This window comes from Xenopus laevis, chromosome 3L, assembly GCF_017654675.1.
Source record: "Xenopus laevis strain J_2021 chromosome 3L, Xenopus_laevis_v10.1, whole genome shotgun sequence".
Lineage (NCBI taxonomy): Eukaryota > Metazoa > Chordata > Amphibia > Anura > Pipidae > Xenopus > Xenopus laevis.
The window spans coordinates 54,651,970-54,672,960 of NC_054375.1; the positions used below are offsets into that span (position 1 = coordinate 54,651,970).

The window sequence follows — 20,991 nt, forward strand, 5'->3', positions numbered from 1 at the left end:
TCACTTTTTTCAAGCAGCATTCATATATTTTACGTAATCCGTATCCACCGCTGTAGTAGTGTATACGTTGGCCTTGTAGGCATTATTTGCACACTGTTTTCTTCAACCCGCCATCGAGCTGTGTGACCTTGTTCCCATTCTGTCTAAATATCCATAATATTACCGTCTCCAGAAAAAACACCGGAGTCACTTTTTTCAAGCAGCCATAATATATTTTACGTAATCCGTATCCACCGCTGTAGTAGTGTATACGTTGGCCTTGTAGGCATTATTTGCACACTGTTTTCTTCAACCCGCCATCGAGCTGTGTGACCTTGTTCCCATTCTGTCTAAATATCCATAATATTACCGTCTCCAGAAAAACACCGGAGTCACTTTTTTCAAGCAGCATTCATATATTTTACGTAATCCGTATCCACCGCTGTAGTAGTGTATACGTTGGCCTTGTAGGCATTATTTGCACACTGTTTTCTTCAACCCGCCATCGAGCTGTGTGACCTTGTTCCCATTCTGTCTAAATATCCATAATATTATCGTCTCTAGAAAAACCACTTGAGTTACTTTTTTTCAAGCAGCATTCATATATTTTACGTAATCCGTATCCACCGCTGTAGTAGTGTATACGTTGACCTTGTAGGCATTATTTGCACACTGTTTTCTTCAACCCGCCATCGAGCTGTGTGACCTTGTTCACATTTTGTCTAAATATTGATAATATTATCGTCTCTAGAAAAACCACTTGAGTTACTTTTTTTCAAGCAGCATTCATATATTTTACGTAATCCGTATCCACCGCTGTAGTAGTGTATACGTTGACTTTGTAGGCATTATTTGCACAGTGTTTTCTTCAACCCGCCATCTAGCTGTGTGTATTATCGTTTCCAGAAAAACCAACTGAGTTTTTGTTGTTGTTGTTGTTTTTTTAAAAATAATGCCAGGCAAAGGCAGGCCGCCACGCAGAGGCCGTGCTAGGGGCCGTGCTGCTATGCAATCCTGTGGCCCTAGCAAATTGCCCAGTTTTAAAAAGCCAATGACCCTGAACTCCCAAAATGCTGAAGAGGTAGTTGACTGGCTTACACAGCACACCCCATCCTCTACCGTTTCTAACTTTACCACAACATCCTCCTCATCCTCCACTGCTATGGCCACCCCACGTAACACTTCCTCCACCACCGGTGCCCCTTCTTCACTGGGGTCAGAGGAGTTATTTTCCAATGAGTTTCTTGAACTGAGTAATGCGCAACCATTATTGCCAGAAGAAGATGAAGGAGATGAGGACCTTACACCAGATTTAATTCTGGCAGAGAACACGATAGAGATGGACATAATGAGTGATGAGGAGGAGGTCCCCGCTGCTGCTTCCTTCTGTGATGTGTCAGAAGAAATTGATGCATCTGAGGAGAATGATGATGAGGAGATTGATGTTTTGTGGGTGCCTAGTAGAAGAGAGCAAGAGGAGGGTAGTTCAGATGGAGAGACGGAGAGTCAGAGAGGCAGTAGGAGAATAAGACTTAGAAGAAGCAGGGAGGACAGCCCGCAGGGATCAGTAGGGCAACAACATGTATCGGCACCTGTGTTCAGCCGGCCAACGCACCCGCCATTGCCGCCAATACCGCCAACTCCGCCAACTTCTACTGTTACCGCCAGATCGCACACTTCCAAAAAGTCAGCAGTGTGGGATTTTTTTAATATGTGTGCCTCTGACAAAAGCATTGTAATTTGCAATGAGTGCAGTCAGAAACTGAGCCTTGGTAAGCCCAACAGCCACATAGGTACAACTTCTATGCGAAGGCACATGAGCGGCAAGCACAAAGCACTTTGGGAGCAACACCTCAAAGGCAACAGGCAAACTAAAAGCCACACTCCTTCTGGTCCAGCATCTTACTGCTCTACCTCTGCTCTCCTTGACCCGTCTGAACCACCCTCCACTCCGCCTTCCACCTTGACCACCTGTTCCCATTCCAGTCATCTGCCACCAGCCAAGTTTCTGTGAAGGCCATGTTTGAGCGTAAGAAGCCAATGTCTGACTGTCACCCCCTTGCCCGGCGTCTGACAGCTGGCTTGTCTGCACTCTTAGCCCGCCAGCTTTTACCATACCAGCTGGTGGACTCTGAGGCCTTCCGCAAATTTGTAGCAATTGGGACACCGCAGTGGAAGGTACCCAGCCGCAATTTTTTTTCTAAAAAGGGAATACCACACCTGTACCAACATGTGCAGAGCCAAGTTACCGCATCTCTGTCACTTAGTGTTGGGCCAAAGGTCCATATGACTACTGACGCATGGTCCTCCAAGCATGGTCAGGGCAGGTATGTCACCTACACTGCCCACTGGGTGAACTTGGTAATGGCTGGGAAGCAGGGAATGGGTAGCTCAACAACAACAGTGGAGTTGGTGTCACCGCCACGGATTGCACGCGGTTCTGCCACCACCTCTACTCCTCCATCGCTCTCTACCTCGTCTTCTTCTTCTTCTTACTCTGCTGCTGGGTCCTCCTTCTCCTCCTCCACACCTGTGCACCCCCAGCTCCCCCTAGGCTATTCGACGTGCCAGGTACGCCGTTGTCACGCTGTCTTGGGGATGACGTGCCTGGAAAGCAAAAACCATACCGGATCTGTACTCCTGTCATCTCTGCAGTCACAGGCCGATCGGTGGCTGACCCCACACCAACTGCAGATCGGAAAAGTGGTGTGTGACAATGGAAGCAATCTGTTGGCAGCGTTGAGACTAGGCAATTTAACACATGTGCCCTGCATGGCACATGTGTTAAATTTAATAGTCCAACGTTTTGTCTCCAAGTACCCAGGATTCCAGGACGTTCTCACCCAGTCCAGAAAGGTGTCGGCCCATTTCAGACGTTCCTACACAGCCATGGCACGCCTTGCTGACATTCAGCAGCGCTACAACATGCCAGTCAGGCGTTTGATTTCTGACAGCCAGACTCGCTGGAATTCAACGCTCCTTATGTTGGAACGTCTGCTGCAACAACAAAGGGCCGTCAACGAGTACCTTTTTGAACTGGGTGGTAGGACTGGATCTGCACAGCTGGGGATTTTTTTCCCCCGTTACTGGGTGCTTATGCGCGATGCCTGCAGGCTCATGCGACCTTTTGAAGAGGTGACAAATATGGTCAGTCGCACCGAAGGCACCATCAGCGACCTAATACCCTTCGCTTTCTTCCTGGAGCGTGCCGTGCGACGAGTGACAGATGAGGCTGTAGACCAGCGTGACGAGGAGCTGGAAGCGCACGATTTCTGGTCGGAATCACCAGAACGAACCCAGGCACCTGCTGCAACGCAGGGAGAGGTGCCAGAAGTGGAGTCAGAGGAGGAAGGTGGCTTTGTGGAGGAGGAGGAGGAGGACCAACAGGAGCAGGCTTCCCAGGGGGCTAGTGGTGACCTTTTGGGGACCCCTGGTCTTGTACGTGGCTGGGGGGAGGAGACCGTGGATGATGCAGTCCTTGATAATGAGGAAGCGGAGATGGATAGCTCTGCATCCAACCTTGTGAGAATGGGGTCTTTCATGCTGTCATGCCTGTTGAAGGACCCCCGTATCAAGAGGCTTAAGGAGAAGGACCTGTACTGGGTCGCAACGCTACTAGACCCTCGGTACAAGCATAAAGTGTCAGAAATGTTACCAACATACCACAAGTCCGAAAAGATGCGGCATTTACAAACCAGCCTGCAAAACATGTTGTACAATGCTTTTAAGGGTGATGTCACTTCAGGAACTCATCAACATTCCAGGGGCAGAGGTGCCAGTAATCCTGCCACGAGCACACCTGCAAGGACAAAGCCCTTTGGCCAGTCTGTAACGTCAGACATGCAAATGTTTTTCTGTCCAAGGCAGCGCCACAACCCTTCTGGATCCACCCTCAAAGAACGCCTCGACCGGCAGGTAGCGGACTACCTGGCATTAACTGCAGATATCGACACTCTGAGGAGCGATGAACCCCTGGACTACTGGGTGCGCAGGCTTGATCTGTGGCCAGAGCTGTCACAATTTGCCATGAACCTCTTGTCTTGCCCAGCCTCAAGTGTGCTCTCAGAAAGGACCTTCAGTGCAGCAGGAGGGATTGTAACTGAGAAGAGAACTCGCCTAGGTCACAAAAGTGTCGATTACCTGACCTTTATTAAAATGAATGAGGGGTGGATCTCGGAGGGTTACTGCACGCCGGAAGACTTGTTCTGACTTCTATGCAGCTGTCCTTCTCTTCAAGCCTCATGACTCCACACACAGCTGTCCTTTAGCGTCCTCCTCCTCCCTCCGCCACCGTTACAAACTAGGGTGCAAACCCTACTGGTTTAATTTTTTCTGGCCTCTGTGCTTCAGTGGCTGCAACCAAAAAAATGCATATTTTCTGCATTTATATGGCATAATTTTTCTGGCCTCTGTGCTTCAGTGGCTGCAACCAAAAAAATTTATATTTTCAGCATTTATATGGCATAATTTTTCTGTCAACTGTGCTTCAGTGGCTGCGACCAAAAAAATGCATATTTTCTGCATTTATATGGCATAATTTTTCTGGCCTCTGTGCTTCAGTGGCTGCAACCAAAAAAATTTATATTTTCAGCATTTATATGGCATAATTTTTCTGGCAACTGTGCTTCAGTGGCTGCGACCAAAAAAATGACTATTTTCAGCATTTATATGGCATATTTTTTCTGGCCTCTGTGCTTCAGTGGCTGTGGCCAAAAAAACTGGGCAAACAATGCCTACAAGGTCAACGACGTTGACCTTGTAGGCATTGTTTGCCCAGTTTTTTTGGCCACAGCCACTGAAGCACAGAGGCCAGAAAAAATATGCCATATAAATGCTGAAAATAGTCATTTTTTGCCATACGTTGACTCAACGTATATGGCAAAAAATGACTATTTTCAGCATTTACGTGACATATTTTTTCTGGCAACTGTGCTTCAGTGGCTGCAACCAAAAAAACTGGGCAAACAATGTCTACAAGGTCAACGTATGGCGAAAAATTACTATTTTCAGCATTTATATGGCATATTTTTTCTGGCAACTGTGCTTCAGTGGCTGCGTCCAAAAAAACTGGGCAAACAATGTCTACAAGGTCAACGTATGGCGAAAAATGACTATTTTCAGCATTTATATGGCATATTTTTTCTGGCAACTGTGCTTCAGTGGCTGCGTCCAAAAAAACTGGGCAAACAATGCCTACAAGGTCAACGTATGGCAGTTGTTTAAAGAGAACAGTAGATTACTAGCCAGCAAAGCTACCTAAGCTAAAATGTCCCTCAAATCCCTGCAGACTTCTGTCCCTCCAATACAGAGCAGTATCAAGCAGATTACTAGCCAGCAAACTTACTATCATCTGTCCCTGAAATCACTAACAGCTCTCCCCCTACACTATCTCTTCCAAGCACACACAGGCAGATTTTTCAGATACATTTTTGCCCTTGATCCCCCTCTGGCATGCCACTGTCCAGGTCGTTGCACCCTTTAAACAACTTTAAAATCATTTTTCTGGCCAGAAATGTCTTTTCTAGATGTTAAAGTTCGCCTTCCCATTGAAGTCTATGGGGTTCGCGAACCGTTCGCGAACCGCTCGCATTTTTGCGCAAGTTCGCGAATATGTTCGCGAACTTTTTTTCCGACGTTCGCTACATCCCTACTGATATATATAGGAAGCCGATTAGTAGAAACTCACTTTTACAGAGACACAGCAGTCACCCTGAACCATTGCTGTGTGGTATACCGACCAGACAGTTTTTGCGTCTACGGCGCATCTGTTCCACATCGACGGCATTTCATCACAGAGCAATGGATTTATGGGACAGATTGACAGAGAGGGGTTATGAAACCAGCAATATTAAAAAAGCATATGATAAGGCGGTTTTAAGCAATAGAAGTGAATTACTTATTCAATCTGGAAGTAAAAATATAAATAAAGGAAAATACAAAAATAAAGACAATAAAAAAATAAGATTTATTACTGGATTCAGTTCGGAAGCAAAAGAAATAGAACATATAATCAAAAAACATCGGAGAGTATTAGGATCGGATCCAATATTGTCCGGTTTAAACTTGGGGAAACCACAGTTTGTCTATAGAAGAGGTTTCAATCTGAGAGATAGAATGTCACCCAGCATGTTGCCTGAGAAGAAAGAGAATAGAAATTGGTTACGCTTTGTTGGGACGTATAAATGTGGCGCGAATGTTTGCAAATGTTGTGAATTTATTAAAACATCTAAGGATATTCAAAGTACTAATACAAGAAGAACATATAAATCAAATACATATACCAACTGTCGTACCACTAACGTGATATATTTGGCCACATGCAGATGTGGCATGCAATACGTAGGTAAAACTACTAGAAGGTGAAAAGATAGTCCTTGAACACTTAGCCTGCATAAATAGAAAAGATACATCTTCAGCCATATCAGCACACATAATTGGCAAACATAATGCTAATGAAAACTTTGTTTCTTTTCAGGCAATTGAGAATGTGAAATTGGGGAAAAGGAAAGGAGACATTAATAGATTGTTGTCCAAGAAAGAGATTAAATGGATACTTTTGCTGGAAACAGTAAAGGGCTAAATAAGGATTGTGACATTAAATCTGATATAGACTGAATTAAAACAAAAAGAGAGCTAGAAATTCTTAGAAATTTATAACAATAAGTGAAGAATATATGAGGAATAGTATATGAGTGCAAATATTAAAAAATAAAAATGAGAAATAAATAATAAGAAAGTAATAAAAATGTCCGTAGAATATGATTAACATACTCCATGTGTAATCCCTGTATAATGTACTATTAATGTTAATATATCAATTATCGTTGTTATTATTACTAATAACATTATTAATATTGGATTATTATTAATATTGGATTAATGTGTTTATGCGAAACATTGAGTCATCAGCCAGAGCGGTCTCTCCTTTTATATCTTTTATATGTTCATACTGTAGTAAATATATTATTAAGTACACATTGGAAGAAGAAAAAAAGAATATATATATATACTAATTGATATTGTGTTTTTTAAAGTAAGACCTAATCAACATTTCGTTGTTTTTATTGGATTGGAACAAATATACAAAAATCAATTGGTTTCTACTATTGGGAAAAATTATTAAGTATTTATGCACATGCACATGTATATGTTAAAATGAATTTATCATTCAACACTGTTAACAAGAGACTGATGAACTAAATGAATATATATATATATATATATATATACATATTGTTTAATTGATATGCAAATGTTTTAATTGACACGCATCACCTAATCTATTTAATCCAAGTCACATGTGTGTAACACTGAACTCTGAGGAAGTGCCACATGGGCACGAAACGCGTTAGTTTTTGCACATACCCACTGCCATGTACCTCGCACTGTGTTTTTGAATAAAGCTGCATTTTCAAAAAGCGATTCTCCTTGATACTTGGATCAGCGCCGGATAGCGGGTCTCATCTCAAAACAAGCCCTCAATGAAATTTATTTCTATAGCTTCATCAGCAGCCATATATTTAAGCAGAAAAGTCACCCATTTGATAAGAGTTGTATTTTAGCTAGCCAGTCACAGACTGGATTCCACTAATTTGTGTTATTTATCCTTTTTTCCAGTGGCTGAAATGACCAAAGAGCAGGCATCCCAGCTTGGAGGAGCTGTCATGTCTGGAGCTGGGAACATTGCTGCAGCTACTGGACTGGTGAAGAAGGATGAGTTCCCTACAGACATCAAGGTGAGTGGATTGCTGATTTGTGACAAATGTGAATGGGTTTACTTGAGTAACAGTTGACTTCCTTATAAGATGCAATAGATAATCCCTTACTATTCTGTAGTTTGGTTTCTCAGGAGCCTAGAGACTCATACCTGCCTAAATCCAGGATACATAAACCATTCTGTTATTTAACTGATCAAAAAGATAAGCATACACATAGCCACCAAACCTGAGCCAATCCTGATCAAACAGCCCATCCAATTATTTTGGTTCCCTTCCACTTTCTTCTTATTACACAGAACAATTGTCATTCATTTGAATTTATCCTTTATCAGCTTGAAAACACCTATGAGGAATTCACAGTACTGCTATATTGCTTCAGTGGTACCTATACTCAGGACTGGCAGTGCATGAGAATAGCAAAGGATAGACAGATACTGCTAGCAGTGATAAAAACATTTACAACAATTCTAAAAACATTGGACATGTGTAATACATGTAATTGGAAAGTTGCTTAGAATGTGCATTTTTTTATTTGGGTTAACCCTTTATTAATAAAAAATAAAGAAAGCAGAGAAGGTTCAAACAATGCAACTTTATGTTTAGCACCATTCTTTGTGCACACATACTTTATATAAAGTGATTCCGGGAAGTCTATATATTATGCACAGACTGAAAGCATACACGTCAGTTCCCTTATACAGGGGTATTTTTATATGTTACCTGTTAATAGCTTTGTTTTGGGACCTGGAGTGGTGACAAAGCCTGTGTGCACCAAATATCCCCTTCTTTTCGGGGCTTTAGCTAAAGACTCATGGATTCAAGTGTACATCTGTATCAGGTCCCCTTCTTATTTCCCCTCAACCACTTCACTGAATGCTACATCCTATATCCCACCTAAAATATCCACCTGCCCCTTTTTTATTTATGTTTTGTTCTAAAATGTCAAATTATTTTTTGTCCATGGAGTGCTTTTTGATCGTTGGGCCTGTATGTGGTCACATCTTTTGCAGCCCCTGTGGCTATGTCTCTGTTTCCATTAACTGAGTCTCCATGAAAAGGTAGAATGCACAAACCAAAATGCCATGGTTTTAGAAAAGGTTCTCAGTGTATGTCTTGAAGGCATAGAAAATGTACTGTATGTGTATTGAGTTGTTTACCTGATCTCAGTGAACATTGTTCAACCTTTAATAGGACTATAGTCAGTGTTTTGGCCTGCTCAATTTCCTGCTCTGCAATTTACCCTCCATTGACCTATATGATAATTCTCTGGACTGGACCCTGCTGTTGCATTCACACACCAGGCAATTATCATTTAGAAAATGTGAACCAGTGGGCTCCAGGCTGTTACCATTTGTTTGGGCAACTAATACATTTTGTCTGTTTCAGCCAATGAAACTAGAAATCATTTAGACTGGTTTCCATGCAGTCCATCAAACCAGAATTTACATCAGAAAGTTGATTTCCCTTTAAATATCGTATCTGACCACATAAAATCACACAATGAGACAGTCAGCTATATATTTAGCAGTGTTCCGATTTTTGTTGACCACTTGCAGTAGGAGACAGCATACAAATGTTTCCCTTGCCATAAAAACCTTGTTTTATTTAAAGCTGACAGCAGAAGCCTTTGTTTTTAGTTGTTTTGACTGCTCAGTGTCAGCACTGGCAAAATGAAATTAGCGCTGTTTTCAAACAAGGTTTGGTACCAACTCTTGTGCCTTAGGACTGGACATACTAGGTTTCACTTAGAATTTTAGTTATTCCAAACAATTATAAAGCAATGTCCATTGCATCGGGAGAAATAATGAGAGGGCAATCTGCAGGACAGGGCAGGTTGTGTTGAGAGAATGGATGTCGGAGTACAAAGGCAGCTCTCTGAGACAATGAGGGGACCGTTGCCAGCTTAGCTTATAAATAGCAACAGCTGAAAAAATGAGGCCACAGCTTATGCTGCTTGGATGAAAATAAGTAAAAGCGGAAGGTATGTAGCACTCTCAAGCGATTGGAGGAACTGTGCATGCCCCCTCACCCCAGGTCCCCTTTTGATCCTGTAAATCCCTCTGTACATGTGACCTATAGATACATCGGAGTGACCATCTTCCCTGTCATTTTTACAGCGATTTGCTTTGCCTGCTATATAAAGTGATTGCCTATTGTCTGCAGAGGAGTAGGTGCAGAGTCTAGCTGGTGATTCTGAAGCATTGTGCAAGGCTGGGTCAGGACTGGTATTGAACTGAAAAAAATGACATTTAAAAAACTAATGTCTTATCATGAAAACCACCATTTTGGCAAGGAGTGTGCCTGCTGCTCTCTCTATGTGACCATGTATGCAAGGGACAATATGGCTGCTGTGCAGGGCCTGTGTTCATGATTACAGAGTGTGTTTAGAAGGTGTGAAATCTAACCATGCATCTGATTAGCGCTTTTTTTCTTGGCTACGTGTAGCTGGGTTAGTGACATCCCTCCAGGGAGTTCTTATTTTCGATCCTTCTCAGGATCTTATTTCTCAGAGCATTAACCCTTGTACTGCTAACATTACAGCCTATTAGCAGACCCTATAGCTTTCGTTTTAGTGCTAGGAGTATGAATTTAGGGTTGATAGTTGCCAGGAAATGGCAATTAGTCAGGAAAGTTTACAATATAATGGACCAATAATCTGATTGTGTATCAATGTAAGTGTCGGTGTCTACCATGGTACATTTTATAATAACCATTGTCATCAATCCTGACACTAGACATTCTCTGTATAGCTGTTCTTGCTTTCCTTCTCTGCAATCTCTCCACAACAACAAGCATATAATCCCTTCCTAATTCTTGTTTCCCAACACATTTCCGGCTGTGATTTTTGTGTTGATAAAGGCAAGTGTGTGGCACATTGCAGTTTTTCTAGAATGATGACCTCAGATACCCTGTTGATAATTGCAAAATCTCAAACAGTCCATGTTAAAGTGGCTTACACATGGTTTTGTTACCACTTGCTGCTCCCTTCTGTTCCCTCACCTCTTTTAACCTCTCCTGATATACATGAATATTGTTTGAAAAAAAATGGCCCCTGAAACGGTTTGCCAAAATCAAAGGCTGCCACTTTTGGTCTGTGTGGGCACTTTTATTTTTCAAGGAGCATTATCTTATAGAGCCTGAAAGGGTCAGCTGAAGCCAGTTTTCTGGCTTGGGAAGTAGTAGGACAGATCAAGATATTGTTTATGATAAATATGGCATGATTGAGTAATGTTTACTGTATGAAATAGACAACTCATACTTGTTGGTGCCTGTGTGTTCTTCAGGGACAAGAGATAATTAATTCCAGGGGCAATGAAACAAAATCATGAATTGAACAAATTGTGTCCTCCTCCAGCAACACTGGTGGATGCATTTGCAGTTCAGACATTCACATAGTTGTTTCATGAGATTTACAGATTCCAAGGCAATAAGGATTTGGGTATTACATAGGCTTACAGGCAACGTTTTCCATAAGCTCTTTCTGGTGTGCGGATTTTATTCCATACTGTGCAGTTTTATCTTGAGTTGCACTGATGAGCAGAGATGGATAAAATACTCGGCTTTCACCGCAAGGAGGTCAGTTCTAATCTGAGAATCTAAGGATGCTATTGCTTAGGTGAAACCAGACCTTTAGTAATAAGTACCTCTAAAATTGGCTGACAAAACAACTTGGCTTGACAGGAACCATTAATACAGCCAATTCACTCACACATACAGACACAGATTTTTTTCATATAGTAGAGTATGTTTATCTTTTCCATATTTCACACTATCAGCACAAACAAAGGAATGTGTGAAGCCTCATTAGCATTTTAAATGAACATACCACATGTCATAGTAGAGGAGTGACCACAGGACCCCTATGAGTTCTGCTTCTCCCAATTTAGGGGAAGTGGCCATGGAAGTGTCCATGTAACCATCTAATGTCTGACCATAACCTGCAAAATGTTGCCATTGAAGGATCCGCACCCAACCAGTACCCACGTCTCCTCCCACTGTAAGCTACTTCTTTGTGTGCATCTGGTTAAAGACAGGGAATCTTTGGGAGCAGAAGAGGAGTGTACTTCCCCAGCCTGACCCTCACCCAACCAGCTGTGGTTGGGCAAATTTCAATCCGAGTCCGCTTAACTATCAGTCGCCATGGGTTTCTGGTCAACCTGCACATCTCAATCTCATAGAATAACTCCCACTCTCACTAAAGCCATTGCTAAAGTTGTACAGTCCTATTTGACATCATGGGGCACATTTACTATGGGTCGAATATCGAGGGTTAATATCGAAGTGGAAGAATTTACCGATTTACCGCATGTCCGTACCATCGAAGGAAAAATCGAACGATTAAATCCTTTGAATCGAACGATTCGAAGGATTTTAATCCATCGATCAAGCGATTTTCCTTCGATCACAAATTGGCTAGAAAGCCTATGGGGACCTTCCCCATAGGCTAACATTGATGCTCGGTAGGTTTAGGTGGCGAAGTAGGTGGTACTTCGACTATCGAATGGTTTTAATTCGAAACGTTCGATTCGAAGTCGTAGTCGAAGGGGTATGTAGCCAAAAAAATACTTCGAAATTCGAAGTATTTTTTATTCTATTCCTTCACTCGAGCTAAGTAAATGTGCCAACATGTGTTTCTGTTCACATATTTACAAAATTAATGACATACATATCTCATACAGGTAGTAAAAGAATAATATTTCCAAGTATCTGTGGCACTAGGTTAGTGATATTTGACTAATGGATCTAAATAATCACCTTTTTGTTTGTTCACAGCCTGAAGAAGAGGGCCAGGAAGCTTTGGAAGAACCTGCAGCTGAGCCTCTCCTGGAACTAGAAGGGGAGAACTATGAAGAGGCCCCACAGGTAAGATAAATATCATGCCATACCTTAATATGAAGGCACAAAGGCTATCAGGGACAAACATTTACTAAAGAGATGCCTCACATAGCAGAGGAAGGTGGAGTACCCAGAGGCAACCCTATCAATTTCATCCATATATATCTTAAATTAATCAACTATAATAAGACTATTAGTTGTTTGGACTGTGTATGTAGTAGGGCTTTCACAGGTAAGGTTTGTATTCTTCGTGGTAGTATGAAATCATCCACAGAGCACTTGTGAATGTGGGATTCCAGAACAGCTTGTGCTTTACACCTTGCATTCATTTGGCACAGGTTGCTTAACATTAAACCCTAAATTTGCTGGTTTTCGAATTCACTGGAAAATCAGAAATTGTTAGTATATTGTGCATGCTCATGTCTTGCTATGCTAAGGATGACTGGAAAAGCCAGATAAGATGGTAGTGCGGCACTGCTATAGAAAGTTCCAAAAAGTAGCTGTTAAAAAATTCTTACTGATTTTATTCACTGGAATTATTCACTTGGTCCACGTAGTGCCAAAGGCAGGTGATAGGTACAGGGCTTGCCTGCATCTTGAACTCTTTGGCACTTGGTACACAATCTTAATGACCAGTATGCTAGTGGGTGTCCAAAGGAATGCCCACATACTGCTCCTCAGGAACACAGCAGACAAATGCAGCCAACACTGTATTCATGAGAAATACAGTGTTGATCTTTTGTCTAGTGTGTACAAGGGGCATGACCAAACATTTTGGTACTACACACTTGTGTTCATTTGGGTCCCAAGATTTCTCATGGCGGCACTGGAGAGCACAGTTGTGGAATGAATGCTATGCTATAGGACAAAAAGTAAATGGCAACTCTCAGGATCTGCCAACACTTACTTTTCAGAGATGGTAGTTTATCAAGAGCAGCAGAGGTACATGTTGTGAAATCTCTGTTGAGCTTTATGGGTTTGAGATTAAAAGGATAGTGTTGTGGTAAAACATCAGGTAATAGTGCTACACCAGCAGAATTCTGCACATAAATCTATTTTTTAAAAGAACAAACAGGGCTAGTATGGGGCTAGACATATTCCACTCAATGTTGAAGTGCTCAACCACTGTATTCCTTCCTTTCGGATCAGGTGCCAAACAGTGTATTACCCAACCTGCTACGGGTCAGGAAAATGACATATAGTCCAAATTACTGTTGCACACTGAGTGAATTAACTTTTTAGTTGTGCAGTTTTATTGGCTCAAACAAAGTAGCCAAAGGCTAGACATATTGTCAGTTTCCCAGCTGCCCCCAGTCATGTGACTTGAAGTCATATCACCCCCTCCCTTTCTACCCCTTCCTTAGCAGCTTATCAGCAGCCTATCAACAGAACAATGGGTAGCTAATCAGATAGCAGTTATCTGACACATCTGCTGAAGAATTTGTTACTAAAAGTACTCACTGCTTTTTCCTGCTTGGGTTGGATCCTCATGTCTGGCAATAGGTGGGGCTAGGAAGCACGACTTATGTTGTGTTGAAATACAATGAGATGGGGAGAAACAATAGCTGTCTCAAAGCAGTTCCATTCTGAAGTGCCAGCTCCTTCTCAATTCTCAGAATCAGGGACAATGCACTGAGATGTCGGCCTCCACACCATTATTAGAGCTTTAAAATTTATATTTGTTGATTCCAGAATGACATTTTAAATGGTAGAGTGAATTATTTGCAATGTAAGTGTAATTTAGAAATAAAAAGTAAACCATAATAATCATGACAGAATCCCTTTAAGTTATGTGTGATGAGCAAATGATACAGTCCTTGCCCAAACATTGTATATCAAAAAAATACTTTTTTGATATACAGCATTGTTTCAGAAATACGTTTGATGTGTTATTTAGTGCACAGTCCGAAAATGGACTTGCATACCTAGAAATTATGGGGCTTTAACACCCCAAACATTTGGGAAGATGACTGCCAACATATTGATACTGTGCAAAAATCTTTCTGCACCCCCAATTAGTTATTTTATGTTGATGGTTTAAGAAATAAATCCCCACACAGAGGTGCAGGTTGAAAACTCCAGCCATCTGCAGACACAGCTATAAATAGGAAAGGCTTGTGAGCCTCTGCTGCCTTTCCATTCCCTTCTCTCCCCCTGGTGGATATCAATGAAAGTTCAGACAGAGCAATTCCTGTAAAGCTGCAATGGATAAAAATGGTCTTTGCAAAATGCAACTATATTCATAGTAGCTGCTGTATTTGTACTGTACCAAAGTCTGATCCTTGTCAGCCCACAGTACAACAGGTGAATGCCTGACCAACACAATGTAATGACGAAGATACATTAATGGACACAGTATTCATGAAAATATACCCATGACTTTAAAGGAGAACTAAACTCTAAAAATGAATATGGCTAGAAACGTCTTATTTTATATACCGAATTTATTGCACCAGCCTAAAGTTTCAGCTACACAATAGCAGCAATGATCAAGGACTTCAAACTTGTTACAGGGAGGTCACCATATTGGAAAGTGTCTGTGACACTAACATGCTCAGTGGGCTTTGAGCTACTGTTCAGAAGCTAAGCAAATTTACAAGAAGAAAATTAGGTTTGCCTGTCCTATAGGCTGATGCTACAGGGCTGAAAATTAAATTCTGATGCTAGTTGCACTGGTATATGTGCTGCCTTGTAGTACTAATCTGTATTAGGCTAATTATCTGTATCAGCTTTATATTGTGACATTTCTATTCTATGTGTACTGTATATTGTGAGTGGGTCTCTTAGCTCAGTAAGTGACAGCAGCACAGAGCATGTGCAGTGAATCAGCAGAAAAGAAGATGGGGAGCTACTGGGGCATCTTTGGAGACACAGATCTTTACTGCTAAAGGGCTGATGTTGCCTTGGGCTGTTACAAAAGCCAAAAACAGCTTAGTTAAGCTTTAGTTCTCCTTTAAAGAAGAAGCAAAAGTTAAATCACTGGGGATATCAAGTTGTTAGACACCTTCTATTGATTCTAGTTGCTCACCTGCTACCTCCTCTTCTTCAAAAACACACCAGCCCTGGTGTCTGCTTCGCAGTTCTAGAAAGGGGCACCAGCATTACAGAAATATTGGAAAACGTTCTGTAATCTGTGTGGGGGTAACTAGCAAATTAAAAATTAATTTTAAAGTGAGGTGTCCCTTTAATGTGCTAGATGTATTTTCTTGAGTACTTACATGCAGTTTGGGTTACAGAAATAAAAATAAGCGCACAGTGAAAATTGGCCAAATGCTTAGTGGATGTTTTCACATATGTTGATGTATTTACATCTGTTTCTAAATCCTTTACAAATGACTTAAAAATAGGTTTACTGAGACCATCTGGACAACTATAATAATAATATGATAATGTAATAATAATATGATATGTATATATGGGGTATTGTAACAAAATGTCTCATGATTGCCAACATCTAGTAAACCAGAGCAACCAATCGATTTTCAAAACAGTTGAACATGCTACCGGCTGATTAGTAGCTATGGCTTACTAGACAAGTAGCAATATCTATATACTGTATATATAATATATCTTAATAATATCTATATACTGTATATATAATATATCTTAATATGGATCTAGAGACATAAAATATTTTCTTTTCTTATTTCTTTTTCTCCAGGATGATTACCAGGAATATGAGCCTGAAGCATAACAACACAATATTCTGGGCCCCTCCACCAGCAACATCAGCACAAAGATAGCTATAATGAATAAAAAAAAATACAAATAAAGTTCCTTTTCCTAAGCCCCCCCCATTTCTTTTAAAAAGATGGATGAAGCCCACCTCCCTCTTCTCCTAAGAAGTGACTTCTCCCTTCAATTCACCTGCAGAGAACCTCATGTGAAGTGATTTTATGTATGGTAACCCTTAGCGTTGAGTCATAGTCCAAGCAAAAATGGATGTTTAAAACAAAGAAAAAAAAGAATCCCTTGATAATGTACGGAAACCATGAATGCATTGTTACTGTTTTTTGCAGTCCTTTTTGCCCCCGAGGAATTATTTCTGTTTCCCTCCCAGAGAATAATTGTCGGGGGTTCAGTGAATTTTGTGTCCTATATTTATTTTGTAACTTGTTTATTGTTTTTTTCTCTTTTGCTCTGACGTAATAGCTGATTCTGTGCCAGGGGGGCCTGCAACTCCCTGCAACCGACCCAGCTAATGCTACAGGGTGTCTACCTTCATAAAATAAGCATGTTTTATCTTTTTATATACATATGGTGCACAAACACCACCAAAAAAAACCTTTTCTCTTTAACTACTCATTTGCCAAGAATTTGCACGAGGCGGCATCTTTTGGGCATTTGTGGAGTTAAAACCAAAAAAAATGTAGCTGTGGATGACTGACCTTTGACATAGTTAAATCAGTGTTATAATGTGACAGTTCTCTCTCTTTTTTTGCTGTTGTTTTTTTATACATATCTACAAATATATATCTGGTTTAACTTATTTGTGATTGTTCTGTAAAGCAGAGAGAAATATGTGTGAATCCATACAGAATCTTTTGAATGTTCTTGTGTTCCAAATAATTTTGCAAAATGAATAAAAAAAATAGGATTAACCAAACATGCTGTGAAAGGGTGGATATTTTTAAATGGCTTTACCAGTCTATAGCAACTGGACTTGCTAAATTAGCTTGAAAAATATTTTACCAACTTATCAGCTTCTGAGTGGTGAGGAATTACCTTTTTGAACCCTTTAGGTCAGTGCTGTCCAACTTCTGTGGTACAGGGAGACAGAATTTTTCTTGTCTACGTGGTGGAGAGCTGATGATGGAAGCCTGTGCTGACCACCCCCTTTTTTAACCAACTTGTAAGACCATATCCACATTAATGGTGGTAGTACACCAAAAAACCAAATGGTTGGTGCTCACTGCACAGATATCATTCATCACTCATATGTGAAAAAAGTTAAGTCATATAAAGACACACCCTTAAATGCATATGGCTCATCCTTCCCTGTGGGTAACACAGCAACCCCGATGATTAAACACCTTAGGGGTGTTCATGTTCCCTATCAACAATTTTCAAATGCTGACAACCCCCTAGAACAAACCCCTGCCAGGCTCATGTTCCACAGGGAGCATAGGGCAGGCAGAGTATGATACACACAGGAAGTAGTGATGGGCCAATTTGCGCCGTTTCGCTTCGCCGGAAAATTTGTGAATTTCGCGAGAAATTCGCGAAACGGCGAAAAATTCGCGAAACGGCGTCTCGTTTTTCCGACGCCGGCGTCAGTTTTTTCGGAAAAATTTTTTTTGACGCCGGCGAATTTTAGCCGTGAATTTTCGCGGGCGATTCGCGAATTTATTCGCTGGCAGCGAAACGTGCAAGTTCGCCGCGAATTCGCGCCTGGCGAATAAATTCGCCCATCACTAACAGGAAGCACAGGGCAGGCAGAGTATGATACACACAGGGAGCATAGGGCAGGCAGAGTACGGAACACACAGGGAGCACAGGGCAGACAGAGTATGTAACACACAGGGAGCACAGGGCAGGCAGACTATGGTACACACAGGGAGCACAGGGCAGGCAGAGTATGGCACACACAGGGAGCATAGGGTAGGCAGGGTATGGCATACACAGGGAGTATAGGGTAGGCAGAGTATGGCACACACAAGGAGTATAGGGCGAGCAGAGTATGGTACTTTCAGCCGAGGTCTGAGGTGTGAACAGTACTGGGGGTGTTATAGGTGTGAACAATGCAGGGGGATTACAAGTGTGAACAATACAGGATTTTATGGATCATATACAACTGAACCCAAGCAGGCCACAAAGACTTGCATATTATGGATTCCATCATTCAGATGCTGATTGCGTAGTGCTGTGGTTTTTCAAATTATTCCAGAAAACCCACACAGCCAAACAAAAAGGTGAAGCATCAGGGGTTCTTTTGTGACATGTAGATTGTGTTCTACCATTGTACTGAGGTCACTATGTTAATAGCTGGCGCAACTGGCTGGCTTTGCATGACTGAAGCTGTGCTACACTAATGCATATCAAGCCAGTGTAACTAAAGTAAGTCAATAAATACGATGTCAGTGTAACATCCCTCTGTACAGCTATGAGAAATCTTTGGGCAACAGCACTGAAACAGAAAATGGATGAATAATAAATGAATAATGTAGGCTATTTTTATTTGTTACTTTTTTTTTACAAAAAATTCGCTCTGATACTAGATTACTGTGAACAACCAAAGGCTCCATTACATAAGTTACCCTACCAACACAGCTTCTTATGTCCATCTCACTTTTAACATTAAATTCTGGAAATACAGCACCATTATATTTACCCCAATTTACCCCATGGCTACATTGCAGCACAAGACAAACAGTTCTTAATCTCTACTCTATACTGGGAAAACAAGGCATGCAATCAGTTCTGAATTTGTTGCCCCCGTGTGGCATTATTAAGAATTGTCTGATAAATGCACAGAAATCACTCAGGTCTATTTCTGCATTCTGGATCAGATGTGATCTTGTTCTGCATATGTGAATACAAAATCATGCCAGAGTGATCCTATGGAGTTTTTCAGATACAGGAGTTTTGTGTCAGGGGCTGTTGTACTATATTTAGGGAAAGAGCTTTTTAAAGCAGCATGCAGAATTCCTGGTCTACATATATTTCTGCATATATTAAATCATTCTCTAGGGAGAGCAAAAAGGCCTGCGGCCTCTTGTTTTTATATGATTGCAGAACTAGGCGACTTCTGTAGCTACCTTATACATAGCAGTGCACAGTATATTAACTCCTACATACTCTACATATACATTTATTATTGTAGTAAGTGGTCCTCTCCCCTGACTGATGTAAAGATAAATCTTACATTATGTATAAAGCATACAAGGCATTACATTACTAAAGTCCAATGGAGTGTGCTAAATTTTTAGGCAACCCTCCTTGGTGATTCTAACTACTTGTTTCTTACTCTTACAGGCCATTGCTTTGTTTCAAAATGCAAATTGGCCTGTGATACTCCTCCTCCCCGGCATTCCTTGTGCCACCCTGGGCAAACATATGTGCAGTGCAGAACAATTTCACCAAGTTCCGTGCTGCGCATGTGCTCAGCATCAATAGGCAGGCACTGGGAGTACATAGAGTCGTTGAAGTCTATGGCAGTAATTTGGACTGACCCACTGTAGGAAGTAAGAGACAAGAATAACTGAGAAGGGGGTGCCTAACAACCTGTCACCTCCTAGTCTGTCTGTCTTTCTAATTTAAGAGATTTGCACTTGCATTGTTCACCTAAGAGAGAAGATTAGCCAGAAAATATGACTTTGCCTAACTTGTTAAGAATGGCCTTTATACCACGGGTCTGGCAGTTAAAAGCAAACTAGACCTTAATGTTGTGCAATGGATGATCATTTTCATATTGGGTTAAGGTAGCCGGGTGATGCATTGTTGCCTTGCAGCTCTGAGGTTCTGAGTTTGATTCCAGCTCTTCAAAGTGACATTCTCAATGCTAAAAAACAAGCAATTTAACTAGCTACAGATACAACTGATCATAGTGTCATTGCCAGATTTCCATCTAGGCGCTTCCTGCCCAAGATATTGAGATAGGGATGTTATTGATGTTTACAGTAATATCTGTAAAGCACCATGGAATTTATTGCCCAAACAATAAAGGATAATAATGTCTCAAAAAAAATCTTCAAAGGGACCCGGTGCACACATCATCCACTTCCCCTCCCTCTGCTTCCTGCCCGCTCATGACCCCTCCTTCCACAATCCACTCACTATCAGGTAGGAAAGCATCTAGAAAGGGGGAATTTTTATATAACTATAGGCAAATCAGTCCCCACAGTCCAGGCTACGCTGTCCCCCAAAACCGCACCACGACCACGGGGTCTGCTTTCCCTATAGTTACACCTGCAATCCTTACTCTCTCTGCGCTAAGGCTGGCGTGGTGTCCACAGCGGTGTATTAGATTTCACTGGGCCCCAGAGCGAATTCAATTTAGAGCCCCAAATATTGGTAAGTTGAACACTATCAGATATATTGAAATTGCTCATTATTTATGGCCTTACAGGACCCTCTACACACACACACACACCCCCCCCCTGCAAATGAAGAATCTGCTTCCTCTGTAGTTGTGTCCCTGCTTGGGGATGCCTTGATATTTAAACCACTGCATTCTGTGTACCACCCCAACTCAGTTTCATTTATATGGCTTTCTGCAGGACTGCATAAGTGTATCAGTGAGGGCAGTCTTGCAGATTAAGTAAGCAGTCATGTGTAAAAAGCCAGCGATTGGAAGGGAGGGGGAAGTCTACAATCAGCCTAAGGCAAAAGCTATCTTTTAATACTTTAAAGCAACCTACTTTTTTTTCTCTTCAAAGGAAAAAAGGAGATTATACTGTATTTGGGCTGTAATAATACTTCTTTGCATTGACTTATATAAATACAGTATTGGTGCTCC

The 20,991-nt window shown here is 41.4% G+C and overlaps 1 protein-coding gene across 1 annotated transcript in view; it reads left to right on the plus strand.

Annotated features, from left to right (window-relative positions):
* sncb.L (synuclein beta L homeolog) overlaps positions 1–17,139 on the plus strand; it is a 36,684-nt gene extending 19,545 nt beyond the window's left edge. The window contains 3 exon segments of the mRNA NM_001095101.1: positions 7,597–7,715; positions 12,471–12,560; positions 16,195–17,139. Coding sequence (NP_001088570.1) covers positions 7,597–7,715; positions 12,471–12,560; positions 16,195–16,227 — 242 coding nt within the window. The 3' untranslated portion in view covers positions 16,228–17,139.
* The last annotated feature ends 3,852 nt before the right edge of the window (positions 17,140–20,991 follow it).